Source organism: Rhipicephalus sanguineus, chromosome 5 (assembly GCF_013339695.2).
Source record: "Rhipicephalus sanguineus isolate Rsan-2018 chromosome 5, BIME_Rsan_1.4, whole genome shotgun sequence".
Lineage (NCBI taxonomy): Eukaryota > Metazoa > Arthropoda > Arachnida > Ixodida > Ixodidae > Rhipicephalus > Rhipicephalus sanguineus.
The window spans coordinates 147,176,270-147,199,323 of NC_051180.1; the positions used below are offsets into that span (position 1 = coordinate 147,176,270).

At 43.6% G+C, this 23,054-nt stretch overlaps 1 protein-coding gene across 4 annotated transcripts in view; it reads right to left on the reverse strand.

Moving 5' to 3' along the window:
- Positions 1-23,054, reverse strand: part of LOC119394321 (transcription factor 12) — a 215,105-nt gene that overhangs the window by 191,736 nt on the left and 315 nt on the right. For all 4 annotated transcript variants that reach the window (XM_037661615.2, XM_037661611.2, XM_049415745.1 and 1 more), the window contains exons 2-4: positions 22,280-22,344; positions 19,349-19,460; positions 9,069-9,094 (exon numbers count right to left, since the gene is read on the reverse strand). In XM_037661615.2, coding sequence (XP_037517543.1) covers positions 9,069-9,094; positions 19,349-19,460; positions 22,280-22,344 — 203 coding nt within the window. The remainder of the gene's footprint in view (positions 1-9,068; positions 9,095-19,348; positions 19,461-22,279; positions 22,345-23,054) is intronic.

Below are 23,054 nucleotides of genomic sequence, written 5' to 3' on the forward strand. Positions count from 1 at the left end.
TCCATAACGGATAAGCACTCGAGAAAAGCGTTGTTCAGCTGCGCTGCTCGACAAGACACGGATCCTGCAAGTAGGCTTCACAGCACACACAGGCGCGCAGCGGCCAATGGCGGCTCCCGAAGAAGGCGGCAAAAGCGTGCTTCTCTTTATTATTTCTTGCGCTGCAGCAGCGCGGGAAACCGTCGTTATTTGAAGAGTGACGCTCGGCTCTTCGCCTCATGCGGTTGACAATGGTGAGCGGCGGTGCATTATCAGCGGCAAGGTGCTCGAAGATGACACACTTTCGGCCTTTTGACAGCCACCTTGTGCTCTTTAGACGCAATTTTAAAGCATTTCCAGTTGAGTCTCAACATTGATTTTTTTTTTTTTTCAGAACAGTAGAGGTACTAATCTTAACAAAACAGGCGAAAACAAAAAATCGATATTTTTTTAGAAACCTCGTGTTTTTCGACCCGCATCTCCCCTTAAGGTTGTAGGAAACACAATCTTTAGATCACAGGAATTTTAAAAAGGTTTTAAAGGGGTCATGAACCACTTTTCCAAGTAATGATCTAATGGCCTCAGTATCGGAGTGTACTGCCTCCCGAATCGATTGCCGCAAAAATTTCTCGAATCCGTCAAGAATCAGCGGAGTTACGGGGGTTTGGCACACGCTCCCAGCGCTTTCTCTCTTTTCTCGTGCCGGCGAGCGCACTGGAAGCTAGACAGGGAGGGATGGCATGGGGGAAAGAAGTTACGCCAGCGCGCGTCATGAAATGCGATCGCTCTCCCGCTGTGATTCGCTTGCGCGAGTGCGGCTACCGTGTACTGAGGGGTGCGGCGCCGGCAAGTGGCGGCACCCCGCGGCAAGAAGCGCATCTGATCCGAACGCCGCTCTCAATTTACGTCGGCTATCGGCCAATAAGCATGCTATGTCTCTTGCGACGTACAGCGGACAGACGCCCCGCCCACGGACGAGAGTGAGAACCGGCCTCTGTTTGAAAAGAGGGTGCCTGGGGAAACGGCAACTTCGCGCTCCGCTTGTGGCCATTACGCGGCGCGCACGACTGTAATATTTGGCAGAGCAGTTCATAGCCGTGTCAGCTTTCCGCGGGATGTGTTTTTTCAATCAGCCCAAGGGGTGCTTCATGACCCCTTTAATCGTTCTAAAACGTTCTTTGTGAACTGACCCTATTTTTCTTTAATGTTGACAACATCCACAATGTCATAAGGTAAGCTCGAATGTGTAAACATTAAGACAAATAAAGAAAACTTGGCAGTTACTTACTGACCACAGCAGACACTTCAATGAATGTAAAAGGTAATGACATGAGCTCAGCAGAAACTGCAGTGCGAACTACAGCGTGAAAGTGTTGCTATACGGCAGCCTGCCAGAACAACCTTGTGGAAGTTTGGAGCTTAATTTCTTAGTCCCTGCCAGAATATGTCCCCCTTTGTAAGTGCTGTGTTCTGATAAATGATCGGGTACAGCTACATGAATTTCTCAGTTTTTCACTTCACCGATGAGTGTGCCTACAGCCTTCATTTAAATGTATTCAAGTCAAAAGCAATTTGATTGTGCAATATTGTAGCAGTAACTTTGCTTGCTTGCATTTGTAACATTGGCTTAATTCATTGCATTTGCAACAATACCAAATGGCTAAGGGATGACAGCAATTCTGTGCAGCCATGTGTAACAAGTGCTCGGGGCTTTTTTTTTTTTTTCCTGTTCATGTCTTCTTTATGTGCTGATGACATGTGCACTGAAACAATGATAGTGCTGATTTCATTTGATGGAGAGATCCTATATTAATGAACAACTGCAAGAGAATTTAATTTCGGCCAAATGTGTTATGAACAAGCATACAGGATGTTTCAAGAAATGTGTCCGAAAATGCTCAAAAATAAGGGAAATGGAATATTTGCTTGCTGACTTCATAATAACTTTTTCTGTAGTGGCAGACACCTAAAGATGACTAGAGACAACAATTATGACAGTAATTAAATAAATTACATTGATTAACATTTTAATTATTGAAGACAGGCAGTTGGGTCAAATGGGAGAATGAAAGCCCTTCCCGTGAAAAGCCAAATGCTGTTTTGACATTTCGAAAAAGTGGGCTCTGGTAATCGTTGCAAAGTAAGGAAATTCGGCCAAGTTAACCAATGAAGCTGAAACTAAGTGCTGATCAGTGCAACTAGCAGACGGCCACTGTTCATAAACTACTGAAGTAGTGTTAGTTCTACGTTCATCAATGTGCGCACGCCTGCATGCTATAATACCAAGCACAGCCAGTACGCATATGAAGCCAAGTGGAGCGATGGCTGTTGTAACAACCCTCGCCCATTCTTGGTGCCTTGGAAGACTACAGCAGTGGCGCTCTTCCGCGCTTCAGTTTCCGTATCGCCGCTGACACTGGTCAGATTTCAACACTCCGCTAAAATTAATAGTGGCCACTTTTTAGTAATGTCGAAGTGGCTATGGGCTCTATGCAGGAAGGGCTCCGATTCTCCTATTTGACCTGATCGCTTGTCTCCATCACTTAAAAAGTTAATTTAAAATCTTTAATTCCTGCTGTAATTGATGTCTGTAGCCATCTTAAGATGCCTACCACTACAGAAAGAGTAATTCTGAAGGTAGCGAGCAAATATTCCATTTCCCCTTATTTTCGAAGATTTTCGGACACGTTTCTTGAAACACGCAATCTCACAATGCTGCAGTGCTGGTACTTGCACAGTTTTCTTGTTAAATGAACACTAATGTAAAACAATCAGTCAGCTTAAACAGGCATATTATTCATTGACCACATTATTGCAGTTCACTATTAAAAGAAAAAAAGAAGGTGTATGTCTTGCCTTCAAAATCAGCACTTCCACATGAATGTTAGTGTAACGTCAACAATTTCAGAATGGTTTTTCCCATTTTAGCCACAATTGTTCAACAAAACTTGCTGAAACTTAATGTGCTAAGTCTCTGGCTCATTTAGGAGACAACATACTTCATCCTTCATCATTTAAGAACTATGCAGACCCAGGTTCTAGTAGGCATAAATGCTGTAAAAATCGATGACGTCATGACGAGTAGGTGTGGGAACTGCAGGTGGAGTCACCACCTGTATTTTATAATATACAAGTGTAGCAAACACTACTTCCTTTCGCACGTTTTATGGCTTACGAAGCATCTTCTTGTGGCAAGACTTGTGCATTCGGTATTGTGAAAGGGTAATTTACCAACATGACACTAATCATTTCCCTGTTTAGTGCCCCTTTAACTCTCTAGACGACCTTAGCTGACAACACGAGCACCCAGTGACCATTGCTCTGGCTAACGACCCGGCATGCCAACTCCTAGGATGTTAGGGGGACTCCATGATGCACATTCGAAGTGATGACCTCATCAAGCTTCACTCCTGGCCAAATAGTAAGGGAGGAGTGCTTTCCAGTTATAGTACCAGAGACAATTGTTTCTTGTAAGCTATTCCCAACGTTTTCATTCGTATTTCAAAAGTTAAAGTTTGTATGTGCACTATTTTATATCTAAACCATTTAAAACTGATGATTTTTAAGGGCTCGTTTATCTTTGTTAGACACAATATTAATGAGAACTAACAGACAATAACGCCAAGGAAAGTATAGGGGGTGTTATCTGTAGCATTTAGAATATAAATGTGAAGTAAAGTGGACGAAAAGATGACTTGCCGCCGGCAGGGACCGAACCTGCGACCTTCGGATAGCGCGTCCGATGCTCTACCACTGAGCTAAGCCGCCGTAGCTCAGTGGTTTTTAGCAGTGCAAAGTATTGTTGCAGTTGGTCTTGCATGTTTACCCACCGTTAATGAGTGCTAAATGCTAATTGCACTGATAAATAAAGTTAGGCAGAATTCTCCAGCAAGGATCTTTAATTTATATTATATATCTCCCTGGAGGTTGATACTGTTTTGAGGATTATATAATCCCTGTGAAAGAAAGATTGATAATATTATTATTTAAGTTCTACTACTGTGAATGACTTGAGCAAAGTAAAAAAATACCTGCTGGTTACAAAGCACTTACCAAGTAGCCTTTTATTAATGCGATCCGATGGTGTTATGTATGAATAATGAATAATGGACTCTGTTTTTACGTTCCTTCATGGACTGTTTTATGCTTAGACAACCCTGTTCCAAATGAAGTTTAGTTCCCAATGTTGAAAGCTGTACAGCAACAGTACAATGACATCAACAATTTGAAAACTCTCTCACCAAACAACTTCAGGTGGCCTTAACAGTGTGTCTCAGTGTTGTGCCTCTGCCACATCTGCTGAAGTTTGAAGTTTGTGGGAAGACACGGACACTATGTGGAAGTGCCCCCTCACAAACTTCAATCTTCAGAAAATTGATAAGATGCAATGAATCATTGACTTTCACGCCTCCCGTCAATAACGCTAGATAAACTTGCATGCACCCATAATTAAAAATGTATGGTTCCACAAGCGCACTATTTTTTATGATCATGATGGTGTATTCAATTGGTCTTGAGTGAGTCGCTTTTCCCAACCCGATTGATGACAGACCAAGGTAAAGCAGGCACAGTTTGTGTGAGTAAATTAAAGTATTGCACGACATCATTTTGATTCTTCAATGCACTAGTACTTAGCTACTTTAATTGTGTAGGAACATTAGCCCCCTCTTGTTGAATTTTGATGAGGCAGCAGACAATATTTCAAAAGGATTAAAAAAAATGCAACACTGTCGTCATTCTACTGCTGTCCAGTGATGCACTTGTTTATAAATTTGTTTACGCAATAGGAGGCGGTTCAAGGGAATCTCTATTATCAGTCCTCTACTGCAAAGCTCTGCATTCCACTTGGCTTGAAGATGCTACATTTTCGTCTATGCGTGTTTTTCTAATATTTGTGCAGTGTGTTGGCTTTCACAACAGATACATTTAGTACAGTAAAACCCCGTTAATTTGGACTTCACGGGACCAGAGAGAATGTCCGAATTAACCGAGGGTTCGAATTATCGCGAGTACGATCAAAACACTAGAAAAATGTTTCCGCCACCACCAGACTTTTTTCTTAAAGAAGTCGGTGATCGCGGTTTGCTTCGCGGAGGCAACGTGCAAGGAAACCACAATTTTGCTAAGTTCCTGAAGGTCCGCGCACACTGTGCCGCAAAGCGGCGGTCTAGCTGACGCAGCCAGGTCATCCAAGCCTTTCTATTAAAGCGGTTGTCGACAGGCAGCTGCTTAATGTTCTTCAAACATCTTGGCTTCGCAGCCTTTCTTATCACCAGCAGCGGCAACTACTCTGTGCCGGTCATGCTCGTAGCCAGAAGAACCGTCACCCGCTCTTTTCTCCGTTTCCCGCCGACGCACGGGTCCCCCTTAAACACGATCGTCTTGTCAGGCGCTGTCTCGTCAGTGTTGAAAATGTTGCACGGCTCGTACGTAGAAAGGAGTGCGGAAAGTCCGGAACGCCAGGCCTGCACAACGCTTCACCGCGCACGTTGCGGAACACCAGGGGTGCTATCGCGGAACGATGCCTTATGCCATATTCTATGCTATTCTTATCATCCACCACTCATGGCTGGCTGATCGCGTTGATACAGTGGCTAGTACGGTTTGATATTCTAGGGACCGTAACTGTAGCGTTGATAACGCGGACGGACCGTCGCCATGTTGCCTGTTGCTGATGACAGTAGCGATGCACTGCCTTTCATTGTGTATGTGCCTCCGAGATGCAAAGCTCGTTTTAAATCTCGGAGGCCATAATCCGATCTCGTTACCTCGTTTTAAATCTCGGAGGCCATGATCCGATCTCGAAATTGTTCAGATGCGCCGTCGATTTCGGCTGCGAATCCGAATTATATCCGAACCGCGGCCGTGGCGGTATCCGCTGCTGCTTCCCCGTCTCGACCCGACCTCGGTCGGGAGTTCGAATTAACCGAAGCGCGGTCGAATCTGTCCGAATTAATGAGAGTTCTCAGCCATAGAACAATGCACATTTTGGACGGGACCAGACGCCGCGTCCGAATTAACCGAAATTCCGAATTAACGGGGGTCGAATTAACGAGATTTTACTGTAATTACAAACTCGATGACAAGAGTTCCGGCACGCACTAAAGCTTATTGAAACATTCTGTATGTCATTCAAAAAATTTAGATCCTTTCTGTATAGTCCAAGAATACTTACAGATTGTGTACAAATTATGTGTAATTGCCGTAATGACCAAATGGAAATGTAATGGCATTACTGGACAGTATACGGCATGTTTCAATGGAGTTAATTAAAAACAATAACAACTTGCAGTGCACCATTTCTGACACTTATTGATAGGAGTGGTAACTGGTTGGGTAAGTGGTTGGAAAGAACTCTTTTCAAGAATGCGAAGCACAACTGAATGATACCGTATTTTTCCAGTGTATTATCCCAAAGTTTGGTACGATTTCTCAAAACCAAAGATGATAGTGCAATAATGGGATTGTTGTAAATGGAGCGAACATTTGTCTACCCCATGCTCAACTCCGTGTGCACACCTGGCAAGAATAGAATAAAGATAGTGCACAGTTTAAACAAACTGCCAAGTGCCATCTCTACTAGAAGCCATTGGAATGCTTTTGGATAAAAGATACAAACATTCTGGAATGCCAAAGCAGCAGCACCATTTAAAACAACATGCAAGTGAGATGCAGGCAATGTTTCAGGTCTGCACTGAGCATGCTACACAGTAGTGACAGCAAACAGCCGCAAACTCCCTAGAAATCCTGAGTAAATTGCCCTGTACGGCATTTCAAAACTGCACACATGCGTGTCAATCAGGAGACCTCAAAATTGAAAATCCTGAGCAAGCGCCCTCCTCCCTTTTTCAGGTGATTTGAAATATGCACCAATGACTAAGCAAGCGCATTACCCCTCCCGCCATTTTCACTTTTTTTTTTTCATTCACTGTTTTTTTTCGCCCGACGAAAGCGAATAACGACAGTGAATGCATGCATATTCGATAAAGCATTTCACTGAATTCACGCATGGCTCTTCCGCCAGCTGCTTGATTTTTGATCAGTCACCGAACAATCGCCCACCCTCCAAATTTTGTCAGATTACCTTACAAGGGGGGGGGGGGGCATTTGCTTGGGATTTTACGGTAGGTTCGTCGAGTAAGAAAGGGAAAAAGAAAGACGCAACAAACATGCGTAAAATGCACAATTTTCGTTCAGTTTCCTTCTCTCTCACCTCTTCTAGCGCCACATCAGACATCTAGGCAATTTTATTCGTATGGCATGAGTGTGTGTATAATGAAAGAACAAAATGCGCTATGTTCCGCAACAGTGGCACCCCTTCCACTCTCAATGTGTGTCAATGCATGACATTGCAATGAATCAAGAAAAACGCTCATCACGAAATACACATTATACCTTTACCTATGTGCACTCCTGAACTCATATAATCCGAAGCACGTCAAGTTAAATGTACATAAAAGTGGTTTAGATTTAAACCTGAATTTGCAGCTACATACCCTAGCATATATCGCAATTAGGACTTGCTGCATTCCAAAGCTTTTTTTTTTTACTTATTATTATTATTACTTAGACTTTTTCACAATGGGGTTAGGGCTCTTTTTCAGAAGATTTCAGAAGGTTGGTCAGAATTCAAGAATATCCAGTACAAATCACGCAGACAGCGCTTTGGGAGTAACACTGTTGTGGAGGGCTACAGGTTAACCTTGAATATACGAGATGAATTAATAAGCACTCAAATCTAAAGTAAACAAACGCTATTGCATTTTGCAACCATAATTATGTGGCCACAGAAACCAGCAACAAAAGCTTTCTTTCGAGTTAACGAATATGGTACCTCCCACTGAAGTGCTCTGTCTTCCCTTGAAGCAGCTGTCACTGCTTTTGGAGCATCTCAGAAGTTTTCACACAGCAAATGCTCATGAAATCTTTCATAGTGATTTTGTAAATGAAAAATAAGCAACCTACATTTTAGGCTATCCAATTAGAAGCAGTGCTCTTGCTCAAAGTTTGATTATCACCTTTTGCCGGACTGACCGGGAGGTCATCAATCTGCTTCAAATGTTTTTAAAGGGGCCCTGCAGCTGAGTTATAATGGAATAGTCCCACTATTAGCGCATGACGCTTCACGAATTCCAGGCCGTGTGCTGCACTATAATGCTTGGCTCGCATGTTCTCGGGAGCCTCAGACTACCGATCAGCAGCGTTTTCTGACCATGCTCACAAAGTGTTGCAGGGCCCCTTTAAACAAGGCCTGCCTTAATACTGAGGCTCTTTGAACTCAAGAGGATATGGTAAGGCCACAGTGCTACTTGTTAAGTACTAGTCCTTTTAGACACATATCGCGTTACAATAATGTCACATTTAAAATCATATGCGTATTCAAAGTTTATTTCAATATATTAACTAACATAATTTTATTACCTATACATTTTGAAGCACTCGTTTTAGGCCAGTATATAGCCATATCACAAGATCCTTTAGAATTCACTGCACCAATGAAACACAATGACCTGGTCAGATCTGGCCTTTGCACCATTAAACACCCCATTTCATCACTAAGCCTGGATTTCCTACACAGCAAAAGCACAACATGCATAGCCTGCAGTTCCTGTTCATTTTTATTTATGCACAATGTTCTTTAATCTCCTTAAGAGCAATCTGTAAATAGCTTATAGTTTAGGTTTTGCCTTCCTTTGTATTTTATGCTAATTTGCTTAGCGTTGGTGTATTCTTGTTGATCGGTGCTGTCTTTGTTTTCTGCATAGGTTTTGTATTTCTTGAATTTTGCTGAATGTGAATATTGCTTTCCTTCGTGTATTTAATCAGGCTTCAAAACTCCTCTTGTTAAAGCCCCTCCATCCCAACATAAATATATACACTTCAATAGAACTGTAAAACGTTTATGTTTAGAATAACCAGCAAGTCATGGTCAAGCAGATACAGCTGGCACTAGCACAAGACTCAAATTTACAGCTTGGCACCCTTTCTCACAACAGTTATGGCATGCACGAAACCATCCAAGACCTCAAAACCTAGCGGCCCTGGTCCCCAATTCTCCACTTACAATGAATAAACAGAAAGATACTCACGTCTCTTTTCCTTTTGTTCGTGATACCTGCAAGATAGAAGCAGAGAAACTGAACTCAGGTATTGCACAGGACCATATTTAGTAATGCTGATGGCTGCATGCACTCAACAAGACAGTGACAGAGAGAACACAACCAAATAAGTTGTGGTGCATGGATTATAACTGATGCAAAAGAATGAGGCAGTCTCAACCATTTGTGTTTTTTTTTTAACTCCTTTAAGGTTTCTGACGCCCTCATCTGGTCATGAGCAATTAGCAGTTTCTGTACTGACAAGTTGGTCTTGTCATGGGTGTGTCATAACGTTGTAAATGGATTTCGATGGGCAATGGTCGTCAAAGGGCGTTTTTTTTTTACATGTTGTACATAGATGACATTAACAGTCTGGTTCACGGAGTGTTTATTTCAATTGTTTGTTTGTTTTCCACACTACATGGCAGCATGTGTTCCATGTCAGCCAAGTTTTCTCTCTTCTTGTGAGATTTTTCCCACCTTTTTAAGCAGGTATGGCATCATCTGTACAGTGCTTTAGTGTGGTTGGTTGTAATCCGTGTACTGATCACTGCAAAAGCGACAAGGACATTGGCTTTTGTGTTTCATTCCTCAAGTCAAGAAGACTGTAACGACACTTTGAACAACAGCGAGTCCAAAGACGAAGAAAGTGGTGATAAAACAGTCGCCAACTCCTGAAAATTGAGTTTTTAGCTAAAGTTTAGCACCCTAAACACATTACTGAAATGTTTTGTGCCATAAAAGAAAAAAGAATTGGGACAGAGAGACACCAGGGGTATGATAAAAGGAGGCCTTTGAAGGAAGGGTCAAATTCACTTTTGCAAAATTACATGTAAATAAGTAGGTCATACCATTCAAGCAACCTTGGCACAAATACAACGCTGGCAAATAATGAAGTCAAACACTGGATGACCTTCAATTCCCAATTTCTTGTTCCTATTACGCACTGTAATTCATTACCATGGAGTACAACCAGTGTGTCGGAACGGAACGAAAACGAAAAAAAAAAAAAAAATGATATTTTTGATAGGAAGGAAAACGTAACTGAGGCTTTAGCTATTATTTCGTTCAGGAGTGAAACCGAAATTTTTTCAATCGTTTTTCGGTTCACGGGAGAACTTGGCCATCCGGAACAACCGAGCTCATGCAACTTGAGCACTAAGGCATATCTCAGGGCAGAGTACTAGCGTATACCTCAGCCAGGAATTCCAAAGTAAAGATGCGTTCAAATCGTTGAAAAAAAAAAAAAAAAACAGTGGCCACCAGAGGCAAGTGGACTTTCGTGTGTCTGTCAGGCCAACGTGGAGAGGGCATCCTTGGTGTTGAAGTTTGTTTTATCAGAACAGCGCTCTCGCACATCAGAGAGTACACTCGATGACATGCTGCTTCCGAGATCGTGCTCACTCTCTTGACACACAGCATTGTGCCTGCTCAAATTATTTGTAATTGACTTTTGAGAAAATAATTACTATGACTTTGAAGGGTGCTGGTTTGTGCTAGTTGGTAGGAATTCGTGGTATTGTTTATTCCGTTCTGAAGACTGTGGGAAGAATATGTTTTACCCCTGTCCCACTTTCTTAAGAGGAGGGCAAGTCCCTATACCACAAATCCAGTGTTTTGTATCGTTACTTTAACTCAAAATTTTTGCATACAAATAAAAACCGTTATGAACCGTTACGGAACATTTTCTTCCGCTCCGGAATAAACGGAACGGAACTTTTTGCGGTGGAATGAAACTAAAACCGGAACGAAAAACATTTTTTTCTAACACCCTGAGTACAACATGCACTTAAATCGCATGACCGCAATCACCCATGGTTACCTATTGTGAATACCATCACAACTATTTTGTTTCACTCGGCTATTTCAATTCACTCTTTAGATAATGAAGTCATCCTTTCAGGTGAGAACTTAGATAAGAAAAGAATTCTGTTTACATGATATTTATGCGCTTCAGCAAGAAAACAGATTCTACAGACCCCTGTATAGTTCTGGTTTTAGGTTCACAGCCACCTTAGCAAAAAAGTTAAAAAAGAAAGCTATGCAAACGATTTTAAGAAATTTTTCAAGGCCCGGAAAAATCATTTTTGAGAACTTAAAGAAACAGTACGCTTGACAGCTCCAAAACTGTCTGCGGTAAAATATGCCAAAACTTTTCTATCATCACTAACAAACAAGATAGCAAAGAAGGCATTTGCTATCAAAACAAGTTTAGTTAATTACTAAATCACCCTTCTCCAACATTACCATGAGAGGAGGGTTGATAGTATTATAAAAAAGGAAACGAAAATGAAAGACGAGTGGAAATGACCCCTTTGAAGTCTCCACACTATCTTCTAACGACATCACCGGTTTTTGACAGTGTCTACTGGTGTACAGTTGGTTTTTAAACACTAAAGATAGAACGTTCTACAAGACTGAGCTTGAGAGTTGTGCAGGCCTTCACGGAGACACGATAAACACACGATAACCTCATCCACAATGTCAAGCTGACATACAGGTGGATCCATAGTTGAAAACAGCGCAAAGTAGACACTGACAAGAATGCGCATAGGACTAGCACTAGTCGGTGCGCATTCTTGTCCGTGTCTACTTCACGCCGTTTTTAACTATGGACTAGCTTTGCCTTTGTTTTCTGTTCTACTGTTCAATGCTCTTATCTAAAAATTAATTATGCTTTTGAAATACAGTCGATCCCGGATATATCGAACTCAAAGGGGACCGCGAAATAGCTCGATATATCGATAATTCGAAATACGAAATATGCGTATTTAAGGCTTTAATTAAAGCACTGCGGGCCTCGACACAGTTTTCTGAAATTGTAGAAAGCGCGAACATGACGATTCGCTCACATATGCTAAAGAACAAGGCGAGAACTTCTTTTGCAAGTAAGCGCACTTTATTTCGCATGAAAAAAAGTTCGTCAACTAGACTTGCTTTTTGCGCGCCGTGAATTCATCAAGTCATCGTCAATATCATTGAAGCTTTCCAAATAAGTAAATTCAGCACATTCCGCCACAACAGCGGTGATCGACGCTGAACGCTGATGAGAGCTCTGTAGCGCGGTAAAGGGTTTAGCGGTGGCAGCGGCGGCTGGGATCTTCAAACCGTACAGGTCCATTTCCGCAGTACCGGCAACGTCAGCTATGATCTCGGCATCGTTGCAGTCAGAAACAGCTACGTCGTTACCTGCACCGATGAAATCACTCGCTGTGCTTCCGTCCGATACGGCGCCCGGAAAAGCTAAGTCGCAAAATTCACTGTATGCCGTAGTCGGCGGTCATGACGCGCCTTAAGTCGTCACCTGGCACCCAGGCCCGTAAGGAAACAGTACACGACGGTGCTTTACTTGATGTCGTTCCAAGCACCGGTCATCGTTTTTATCGCTACGAGCGGGACATTGTTTAGTTAGACTCCTGAATGATGATTTATCAAGAATGAAGCGCGAAGTGATTGATTGTGTGATTAGAGGAAGAATAAGACGCCTAATTTCTGCAGCCTTATAGGGAGCACGGCGCAGCGTCCAGCGCGACGTACACATTCCGCAAGAGACAACGCTGCACGAAGAAACATTTCTCCACCGTCGACATGTTGGCGATACCGATGGCACTTGTGGCTTTGCAGAAGGTAGCCGCTACTTTGGCGAGAAATGCGAAAAAAAGCGCAGCCTCTGAGATCTGCATTTTAAAACCGAAAACACTAAAAATACGTCACGAGGTTGCGGATCTCGAAGGCCATGCTTTGCGGGCCCGCATGCCATCGTGTGCGAACAGACAAGGAAGGGAATGCAAACATTACAACAAGGCTGCCAAGTCACTTCGAGTTCTCATTTTGGTGCCCTCGGCAATCAGCCTCTTTGAAAAACACTAGCCCATGCGTTAAAACCTGCGGACCGCGCGTCAAATATACCGGTGAACTGACAAGCGCTGCGCAACGAACTAGAGCAACGCGATTTCGTCACCTGCGCGCGAGGAGGGATTGGAACGTATAAGAACGCGGCTGAAAAATGATCAATAGTTGTTAGGAAAAATGCACTTTCTGGGCGTCGGCGCGGGGCAGCGTTCAATATAGCGGATGTTTCGCTGTGCGGGAGTTCGATATACGTGTACACCAGCCCCATACTTTTGCATGGGAAATTCAAGGGGATTTCTCAACTGTTCGATATAGCCAATAATTCGATATATCCGAGTTCGATATATCCGGGATCGACTGTAGTTCATCATTCTAAAGAGATTTGGCATTTCTATTAGCATGCCTTTGATGCAAGCACTAAAACCCCCATCAGATTGATTTCTCTTTCCATCATAGAATGGCTTAACTAACAAACAACTGCAATAACACTCAATAATATAATTTACGGGGTTTTACGTGCCAAAACCCCAATATGAGTATGAGGCATGGCGTAGTGGAGGGCTCAGAGTTAATTTTGACCATCTGCGGTTCTTTAACGCACGCCTAAATCTAATTACACAGGCGTTTATGCATTTGGCCCCCAATGAAATGTGGCCACCATGGCCGGGAATCAAACCCACACCCTCGAGGTTACCAGTATATAGCATCTTAGCCGCTAGGCTACCGTGGGGAATTGCAATAAGGCGTCACTTTGGCTGAACTAGTTATAAATTAGAAGTACCATTTGCAAAGCTGAAGGACTGGTAACTGCCCGATTTCCTCATCAACAGCCCTCAAGTGCCTAAGCAGACACGGGCATATTGAGCACACAAGATGGTAATGTTGGACAGAGGAATCTTGGGATTTTACGCCTAGGCGGTACGTTGGCTCTCAATCTGTGTGACATGTCCCCTTTGGCCACTGATGAGAGTTGCCAGTTCCACCTACAATAAGGGTATTTGAGCTTCTTTCTGTTACAAAATCACTTGTAGAATTTTGAAGTCGCTTGTTGCATTTTTACTGCAATTGTAGTTAATTTAGTGCTCGCCATGTCCACCAATAGTGCGTTTGTCAATGATTTCGTGTAGTTCAGCATTGAAATCAAGCATACATTGGGGGAGTCAACAATTAACATTAATTATGCACTGGTGAACCCATAATGAGCAGAGTGCAGAGTACCCTGCAAACTACACTAAAAAGTAGATATGTGCTTTCAAACATTATTTCAAAGTATTATTTCATGTTATTCTTCCACCTTCGCTTCGTATTTAGACATCTTATTTTATTATAATTAAAAACATTTTCAAGAATGAGAAAATTCACTAATCTCAAGCTTTTTTTGGGCTTCTCCGCAGAAGTTGCACCGGATTTTTTGGTCTTCTTTTAGAATGATTATTTGCTTGTTAGCTTGGAGGTATGTGGTAACTCTGCCACTGATAATGGCGGTATTTTTTTTCAGTGTTTGTATCAAAAATGTCTAGTGTACATGTCACTTCAAAAACACCACTTTGTGCAGAGCCTGCTCTTTATCTACACAATATAAAACTAGGTTCTTGCACTAAGTCCAAAATTCCGCTGCAGTTAACACTCAACAAACTTCTCTTGGGAATAGTAGGCGTTAACACCATCGACAGCTTTCTATGTATACAACCATAATGTTTTTCAATTAATATACAATGCTGTGAAGTGCCAAGTTCAGTGCACAATGTGGGCAGAGTGCCAGCTGTAAGGGGGAAACCAAATTTAAAGGGGAGCCACATCAACCTGAAAGATGTAATTCACCCCAGAAAACCATGATAGGATAACCAAGAAATTTTTACCCTTTATTTCTGGCTGCACGAGTTGACCAACCTAATGTCTGCGTGAATGTGTGTGAAAAGATAAATAATGTAGTAATTAACAAGTAATTCGTTTCATGAACTATCCCGAACATAAAACTCACTCTGAAGTATCGATAACGTTGTTGTGGACTTTACATACAGTTTCAGTAAGTCTTAATTTGCACTCAAACTTGAATGCTACAGTGCCATGTAGACGATTTTCCACAGAGGCACACAGGTGCAGCCATGTTTGATCATGTGACCGTGACTGGGCTTAGGCCAGCGAAGCGGCCGTACCACACAAGCTGGTTGCAGCAGGATGGAAGCAAGTCGCTTGCGCAGCAAAACATAGTTTTAAACGTAACCTAGCAAAGTGCATGTTTCAGGGGTGGAAGCGTGCTTCAGTCTTTTGGAGCAGCTCAGGGAGCAGTGATAATGCTGTTTTGGAGCAGCTTTGGAGTGGTAAAAGGGGAATTTCGGAGCAGCTTTGGAGCACCAAAAGGTGTGTTTTTGAGCAATGCAAGTTAGTTTTGGAGCACATTTCTATTTCTGGTAAACACAAAAAATTCAAATGGTTGAATATTGATGAACCGACCATACTTGCCACAAATTAATATGTTTCCGTGAAAGCATCACAGCTTGCGCAGCAGTAACTAAGATAAAACAAGAGATAAGCGATGCTTTGAATAGCTACACTTGACTACCATAAAATTTCGAGCAAGCGCCGTTTCAAATTTCGCTGCCAATTTCATATTTTCACGCCGTTCCGGGAGATCGCAGCCTCCCCCTCCGCCCTTCGTACCCAGATTGTGTACGCGTCAATGCAACAGTAGCCTCATTGAATCCCATCCAATCTTGCTTAGCAGCGCAATCTAAGCGCCTGCGGGTGAAATTTCTTGTAAAGATTTGATTCTTTGTTGTCCCAAATAATGATCGCACGCCGCACTTAGCGCAAGACACCCATGACGATTTTCAGGGTTCCGTGAGCAAAAGCATGGCCTTCGAGATCTGTATTCCAAGATCGTAACTATGATGATGTAGTCAGCTAATGTAAGGCCCTCGAGACCGGTGTTTGCTGCTTAGCACTGCTGCGTTGGCACATCATCAGAGGTGCTTCCATGTCACGCTTCCCGTGGTTTGATCGCGTTGCCATTGCACTTGTGCTTGAGGGCCATTGTTATGCGTCATGCCACGAAGGAAAGCAAGAAGACTTGCAAGTATAGTACAGTAAAAGCTCGTTAATTCGGATTTCTAGGGACCGGAAAAAATGTCCAGATTAACCAAATATCCGAATTATCGAATGGTCGAAATAAACACAATAAATGCAAGTGTTTTTTCAACATACCTTTACTTTACAAAGTAATCGCGGATGCGTTTCTGTTTTCGAGCAGAAATTCGCGCGGACACAATTTTTCTGAGCCCTTCAAGGTGCTCAGCAGCTCGCATGCTGTCTGCAGTGCCAAAACAAAATTCTTCAAGGACGACGAGGGCCTCCGCGACTTCCTTCACAGTGCGAGGGGGCCCGTGTGGCTCATGGTGTGGCTGCTCCTCTTCAGGCTCTTCGTTCTCGAAATCGTTGCCATGCATCACTTCCTTGACGATTCGCTCATCAGTCAGACAGCCAGCAGTGGCAACGCCATCATCAATGCCGATATAATCCTCTAGTGTCACTGCATCAGGCATAACACTTCCGAAATCCTGCCCATCGTCGGCACCGTCGTCCGGCGACACTTCGGCATCGCTGGAGTCGGGTACAACAAAGCCACTGTGCCTGGAACAGTTGGCAATGGCGTGCGCAGGCGTGTTCTGCCACACATACGCAAGAATGCTAACTGCGCTCAGGAGACTCACGTCGTATTGTTTGCTGACGTCATGGCACAGGAGCAACTTCTTGTCGGCAGAGCCCATTTTTCAGGGCACGCAAAATTTCTACTTTGGTGGTGAAGTCCTTCACTTTGTACTTGGGCTGCTTCGCCGGCGTTGCCGTCGGCGGAGAGTGCATTCACACGAAAAGTCAGCACAAAAGCTCCAGCAACAATCAAGCTAAAGGAGCCGTACTGAATCGTTCCTCGATAAAACGACGTTCAACGATGCAGCACACCAACGGGAACAAAGCAATAAAATAGCACCGCCAACAACAACACACGCAAAGAAAAGGCGTTCAACCAGTCTCAAGTCAAGCCAAGTCGACAATTGATGTCCATGGCGATGCTGCGTTTGAGCTTCACTTCTGTTCCGAAATGTTCTTTTTTCGTTTTCGAGCCTCGCCAGCGGCCCGAAAGTCGCCGAATTATCCGATTTGCGGTCAAATCTGTCCGAAATAACGAGCGCCCAGTCTCATAGAGTGATGCGTATATTTACAGGGACCAGATGACGTGTCCGAATTAACCGATTTTCCGAATTAACGAGAGTCGAATTAACGAGCTTTTACTGTAGTTCACTATACTTGTGAGGAAGTCGGCATGCATTTTTTCTTTCTTTTTCGGAGCAAAATTTGCCACCGCCATCTTGAATTTACGTGCCATTCCAGGAACTTTGCTGGTGTTTTGGATTGTTGGGGGGGGGGGGGGACGCTTGCTCTGAATTTTACGGTAGACCTCGCACGAATGAAAAACGTTCAGGTTCCGCAGCTGACATGAACAACCACAGATTTAAGCTAATAAAGGTTGCCTTTATTCTAAACACAATGAGGCTCGACAAAAATAACTTTAAAAAGCCAATGCACTTAAAGCCCCAGAGCCGAGGTGAGAACCCAGAGGAAAATAAAGATAAGCAATGCATTAAGTAGCTAAACCTGACTGCACTTCCAAGAATTTTTTTTATGTTCATATTAACGAAACACCAGCTGAAATGTACAAATGAGAAGACGAGAGAACTGAAATCTTCACAAAATTTCATCACCGCCGGTGTGACAAAGGCAAAGTGACTGAGCAGCTACTTTCCAATAGCTAGCTCTCTCCTGCCCTTTAACGTTCGCTAGATTTTTCGTGGCGTCACAAATGTCATGGAGAACGCGCCAGGTTGATACGAGCTCGCTCGGGCGCGCCACGCCGAGAATGAAAGCGGCACAGGAAGGCACCAAAGGCCGCCTGGGAGCAGTTTCAGCGCAATAATGCATTTTTGAGCACTGCCGCAGCAGAAGCAGATTGGCGCAGCGTGGCGCAAATGGTGCAGCACTTCCAACCCTGATGTTTGGGCTAGTTGGTAATCCATTGATACTTCTTAAGCACAAGCTTCAGAGACAAGGGATGAAAAAACTGCATCACACACAAGCACTCCACACAATACACACAAGACCTTGTGTGTGTCACGACACACAATACACACAAGCGCTTGTGTGTGTCACTACACACAATACACACAAGAGCTTGTGTGTGTTGCAATTTTTTCGCCCCTTGTCTCTGAAGTTTGCGCTAAGGAAGTATATGTAACAGCCTAAAAGTTCACAAGGTTGACATATCTGCATTTGTGCACAATGACATGGCAAGGATGAAGACATATTGAGCAGCGCTGCTTAAGGCCACGTTCCAGGGACTACAAGGCCACAGTGCCGGTGGCCCCATCTGATTTTAACTGCACAAACCAGCTGCGTAAAATCATCTATAAAAGCCATTAATAAAAAATGTCCAACAAATAACCATCACTGTGTCTATGTAAAGATTGCTTCAATAGTATATACAACCGAGAAAACACAGGTGGCCATAACAGACACGAGTTAATCCCGACTGCCTGGCTTCCTCCTTCGGCAGACACGTAAAACACTGTATGTAAGCTGTTTCGGTTCCCAACACAACGCAGCCACCGATGTTTTGAGTCATACGTCCATCCTTTTGCTCTACTGTGGGCAATGGCTTCAGGGTCATCACAGCAGGCGATCTCCAAGAAGGTTTCAGGAGTCCTTTAGACGACATGCGCTTGGTGTCTCATCTTGCCTGTGGCCGTGTCACGTAAGGATCTCCACACCGCGATGATGACATTGTAACGGCAGAAGACCTCGTCGTTCATGTTGGCCAGGCTCACGCAGCATCAGAGCACAAGCACAGTAATCAACAACAGAACCAAAATTATTCCAGGAAAACGCGAAGGCAAAGCGTGCCACTTCTGCTGGCAGGTCTTCACTCTTCTATAGGCGCAGATGAAGCTCACAATCTTCTCACTAGTATTTGAGAGATGCGAGCACTTCTCTTTTTGTAACAAGTGTACCTTGTGTGCACTCACGAAGGTTACCATGCAGAAAAGAGTTCGTCACCACCACCTCCACCACCCTTTGCAGTCTGGCCACGATGATCACACCAGCTTCACGTGTTCCTGTTCTCCGGCGCATCTCGTATAACCAAAGCGCAGTTTTCTCCTGGCGGTGCATCAGTTCTGCAGGTTGCTGCAGCGATGCTCCGTTGTTTCTTCTTGCACTTCACACGGTTCGTATGACACCTGTTAAGCTTACGGGCATGGTTTAAGAAGCTGCTTCCACCCATGCCTCAATGAGGAGGGCTACGCTATCACCCTACTCATACGCAGGGACTGAACACAACTGCAACAGATACGTTAAGGTCACCGTACCTCTGCTGGTGTCCGGTGGTAGTAACCGTTGCTGAGCTGCATTGCCATATTGGAAGTAGGCTGGATCATTCGATGCTAATGGCTCTGCGCCGGGAAAGTTGCCCAGGCCGTCCTGCGAAACCAAAAGAAGGAAGGATTTTTACATGCTTCGGTGAAAGTAAATAAGTTCCAATGCAGAATGGTAGTGGTTAAAAAAATCCACTGAACAAGAAGCACAATTTGAAAAGAAAGCTGCAAGTGTAATCGAACCCCTATATAAGGTCCACAAATATAACGAATTGCAGGATAAAACGAAGTAAATCTATCGTGTAGCTTGCCGACATAACGACATATCACATATATCCTTATAGCAAAAGTACATTTCTGTGTCAAACGTGACAGACAACCTTATAAAATGTGGTTTGGCTGTGCCTTCACACCCAGTGGCCAAGAGCCACCATGAACAATGTGACTTGTAATAACAAATAACACACTCCATAGTGGGCTTTGCATAACTACAGGCACTGAGAAGGCTACAATTTCAGCATTTCTCCCATTTACCAATACGAAGTTGATGTTCAAGCATGCTGGTATCTACATTTCTCTTCTCCACTCGATGACTGTCATCTCTTAAGGTGCCCAGGGCCACATTTACCCTGCTGGTGACTGGTATCATGCTTCTTTATTTATCCTTGCTTCACTTTCAGACCGTTAAAACTGAAAGTTGGGCTGCACTTCCGTGGTAATTATGCTTCAAGACAAGACGGCTCCTTTGAATTGACTTGCGCAGACACACCCTTATTATAAATGATGCCGTAAACCACAGAACTGACAATGATGTCAAATTGTTGAGAAACAGCACAACACTTTCCTTTCTCAAGGCAAATGCCCAAGTTAGTCTGTAGAGGAACGTAGCAAATTATGGAATATAATGAACTAAATCTGACATGTATTTTGCCTATATAAGGACGTAACGAAAACAACATGTTCATAACAAAAGTATATTTTTTGTGCCAAATGTGATGCTCTTATAAGACAAGGTCTGGCTTCAGCGAAAGAGTTTAAAAGTGTCGACTGAATGAGAAAGCAGTGACAAAACGTAGCAGCTCATCATTAACCGAAGTTACACACACAATGCAAGATGGATGGCAGTGACATTTTTTTTAGCCTCTGAAGTTCCCTCCAAGACCTTTTTTAATTCTGCAAGCAAGTGTGCTTCTCTGCACTGCAGATCGGCCCAGCTAATGGTTCGTCTCATAAGCAAAACAGACCCACAAACACCGAATGCAAGATAATGACTGCAGTGCTACAAAGCTCGACAAACTGCTTAGTTGAAAAGCTGACCCTAAAATAGTGAACCATCCCAACCCTGAATTCTATTCCCAGTGCTGTGAAGATGGCTTAAATGTGATCATATCCAAGTTACTGTCACCAAGCATTACCGACATACGAGAAAACAAATACAACAGCTTCTTTCCTATCCTATTCGATATTCCTCTAAAATTTGTTTCAAGTTGAATCTCTGCAATGATATACAACAAAACACCTTTCTACAACCACAAAACCCAATTAGACAGACTTGTTTCTACTGCTCACAGTAGCACTTCTGTAGTTACAGCCTTTTCGCGCCTTGTTCACGAGTTGGGAACTCCTCACCACGATAACAGCACATGAATCGTGAAAACGTGCAACTATCTTCATGCATGGAGCTTTCAGTGCATGTTAAGGATGTTCAAAGATTCCTAGTTTATTTGACATCTTCAATACAGCCCTTCTCATTGCCTGTGCATTGCTTCGGGAGATCACATCTCATTAATTAACGTGTCTTCAAACTGGGGCAATCGAGGCAAGCAATGAATAAAAGCCATCCCAAGACGTGCAAGCAAAGCATTAAGAAAGACGTGCAGGCCGATGTAATAAGCAGGCGACACTAAAAACAAAGCATTAGAATAACAATTGTTGACACATGTGTTCATGGAATGTTGGGGTAACAACACATGTGGGAATTAACGCAGCATGTTACCGATCCACATTCAAGCATTGCTTTCTTCATGTTCTGCCCTCATCAATCAACAGCCTGCTCTTTTATACTCGACGATAGAAGGAGAGGCCTTGGCATTTTAGTGGCGTTGCCCCTTTATATTTGCAACGACTAACCCAGTAATAAAAGCAAAGGAGGCTTCTTCGAACACAGAAAGAGGGCAAACAAGCCTTTCTATAAATATCAATAACTTCTGTCTGAACATAACCCTGTCATCCAAGACGTAAAGGCAGGTGGTCGCAGTGTCATGTGCTTTGTGAGCTTCGGGCTGAAAGCTTGTGCAATGTTTCCTTTCAACAATAAAAAATAATAATAATAAGAGCCCCAGGAAGTTAGGTCATGTGTACATCACTTCCTGAACATTTCGTACGCCTGCAACATTCATGGCAGCCAAAAAAAGTTGGCTGTTGTCTGCAAGCATCTCTACCATAATAAGTAACGAGTATTCCAAACAGGCAACACAAATATACACCACACCAGCTACCTCTCTTACGTTAAATGCCTTCATGCACTTGCAACAATTCCAAATACATTAGGCGCTACTCTTTTCTAGTGTGACAGCGCAAAAAGAAAGTAAAAAAGCAGCTAGTAACAAAGCTGCTGAGAACTCACTATGCTAAAGTTAACTTTGTTTCCAATGCAACACTCAAAATTTCATTGAGCACGGCGTAATAGGGAGCGAGTTATTGCATATGAAACGCCACGGGACCGAGCATTACGCAAAGCTGTCAAGTGACCCTTTGTGAAAGTGATTCTTTAAGACTTCGGTAGTGGAAACATCAGAAAGTCTTGCGTATCGTCAGCTTCCAAGGATGGCAAGAAGCTGAATTCATCGACGATGTTTTGCCGCGTCGCTACAAGTCGAAGCTAAAGTTACGACACAGAAAAACAAAGCGAAAGTGAATACTTACAGATTGTAGTGCATCTTCCCCTTGACTGGAGTAAGGCATTCCATAAGGCATTTCTCGACTTTTTTCTGAAACGGCAAACAAATCACGCATTCTAAGCGGTTCCACCAGATACGTCGAACAAGTGACACATAAGCACGACTGCAGAAGGGGCCGGACACACAAAACCAAATGCGTTGAACGTGTCTACTCCTTAACAAAATGCGCGTCCAAGCGTAAGGAGCGTAAAAATGCGCGCTCGCTTTAGCAGTACGCATGGCATAAAGCACGCGGCGCGACTCGGAAGCGTACGCAGGCGTTTTTAAGTTTACAGACAGGACGGAAGTCATGCTCTCAGGTAAAGTAAGTTTGCAACACACGAGAAATAACTTGGAGGGTAGCACGAAGACGCGACAGTCTATCCGCGGCCAAGGCTGTACGGCGAGACCGGACAGAAAAGTCTCTCGGCTGTCAAGTGTAAACAAGGCAGAAACATACTCGCCTGCGCGTGTAATGCGTAACATAAACTAGCGCGTTGAAGCCGAGAGGAAAAGCTACAAGGCATTTTCGTGGGTACGACCGAAGCTCAACACACAAGCCGGTGCGAAATATCTGCCCGAAGAAGAAGAAAAAAAAAAGTTTCGCTATCCACTGTCTCCTCCAAGCGGCGTTGGGAGAACGGGACACACAAGCGCCGCACGGAGCTCGCCTACTCCGGGACAACGTCACCCCATGAACAGTTCCCCAGCTAAAGTTTGCATTCCGAGACAAAATGCTCGCTAAGCCAACGGGCCGCGAC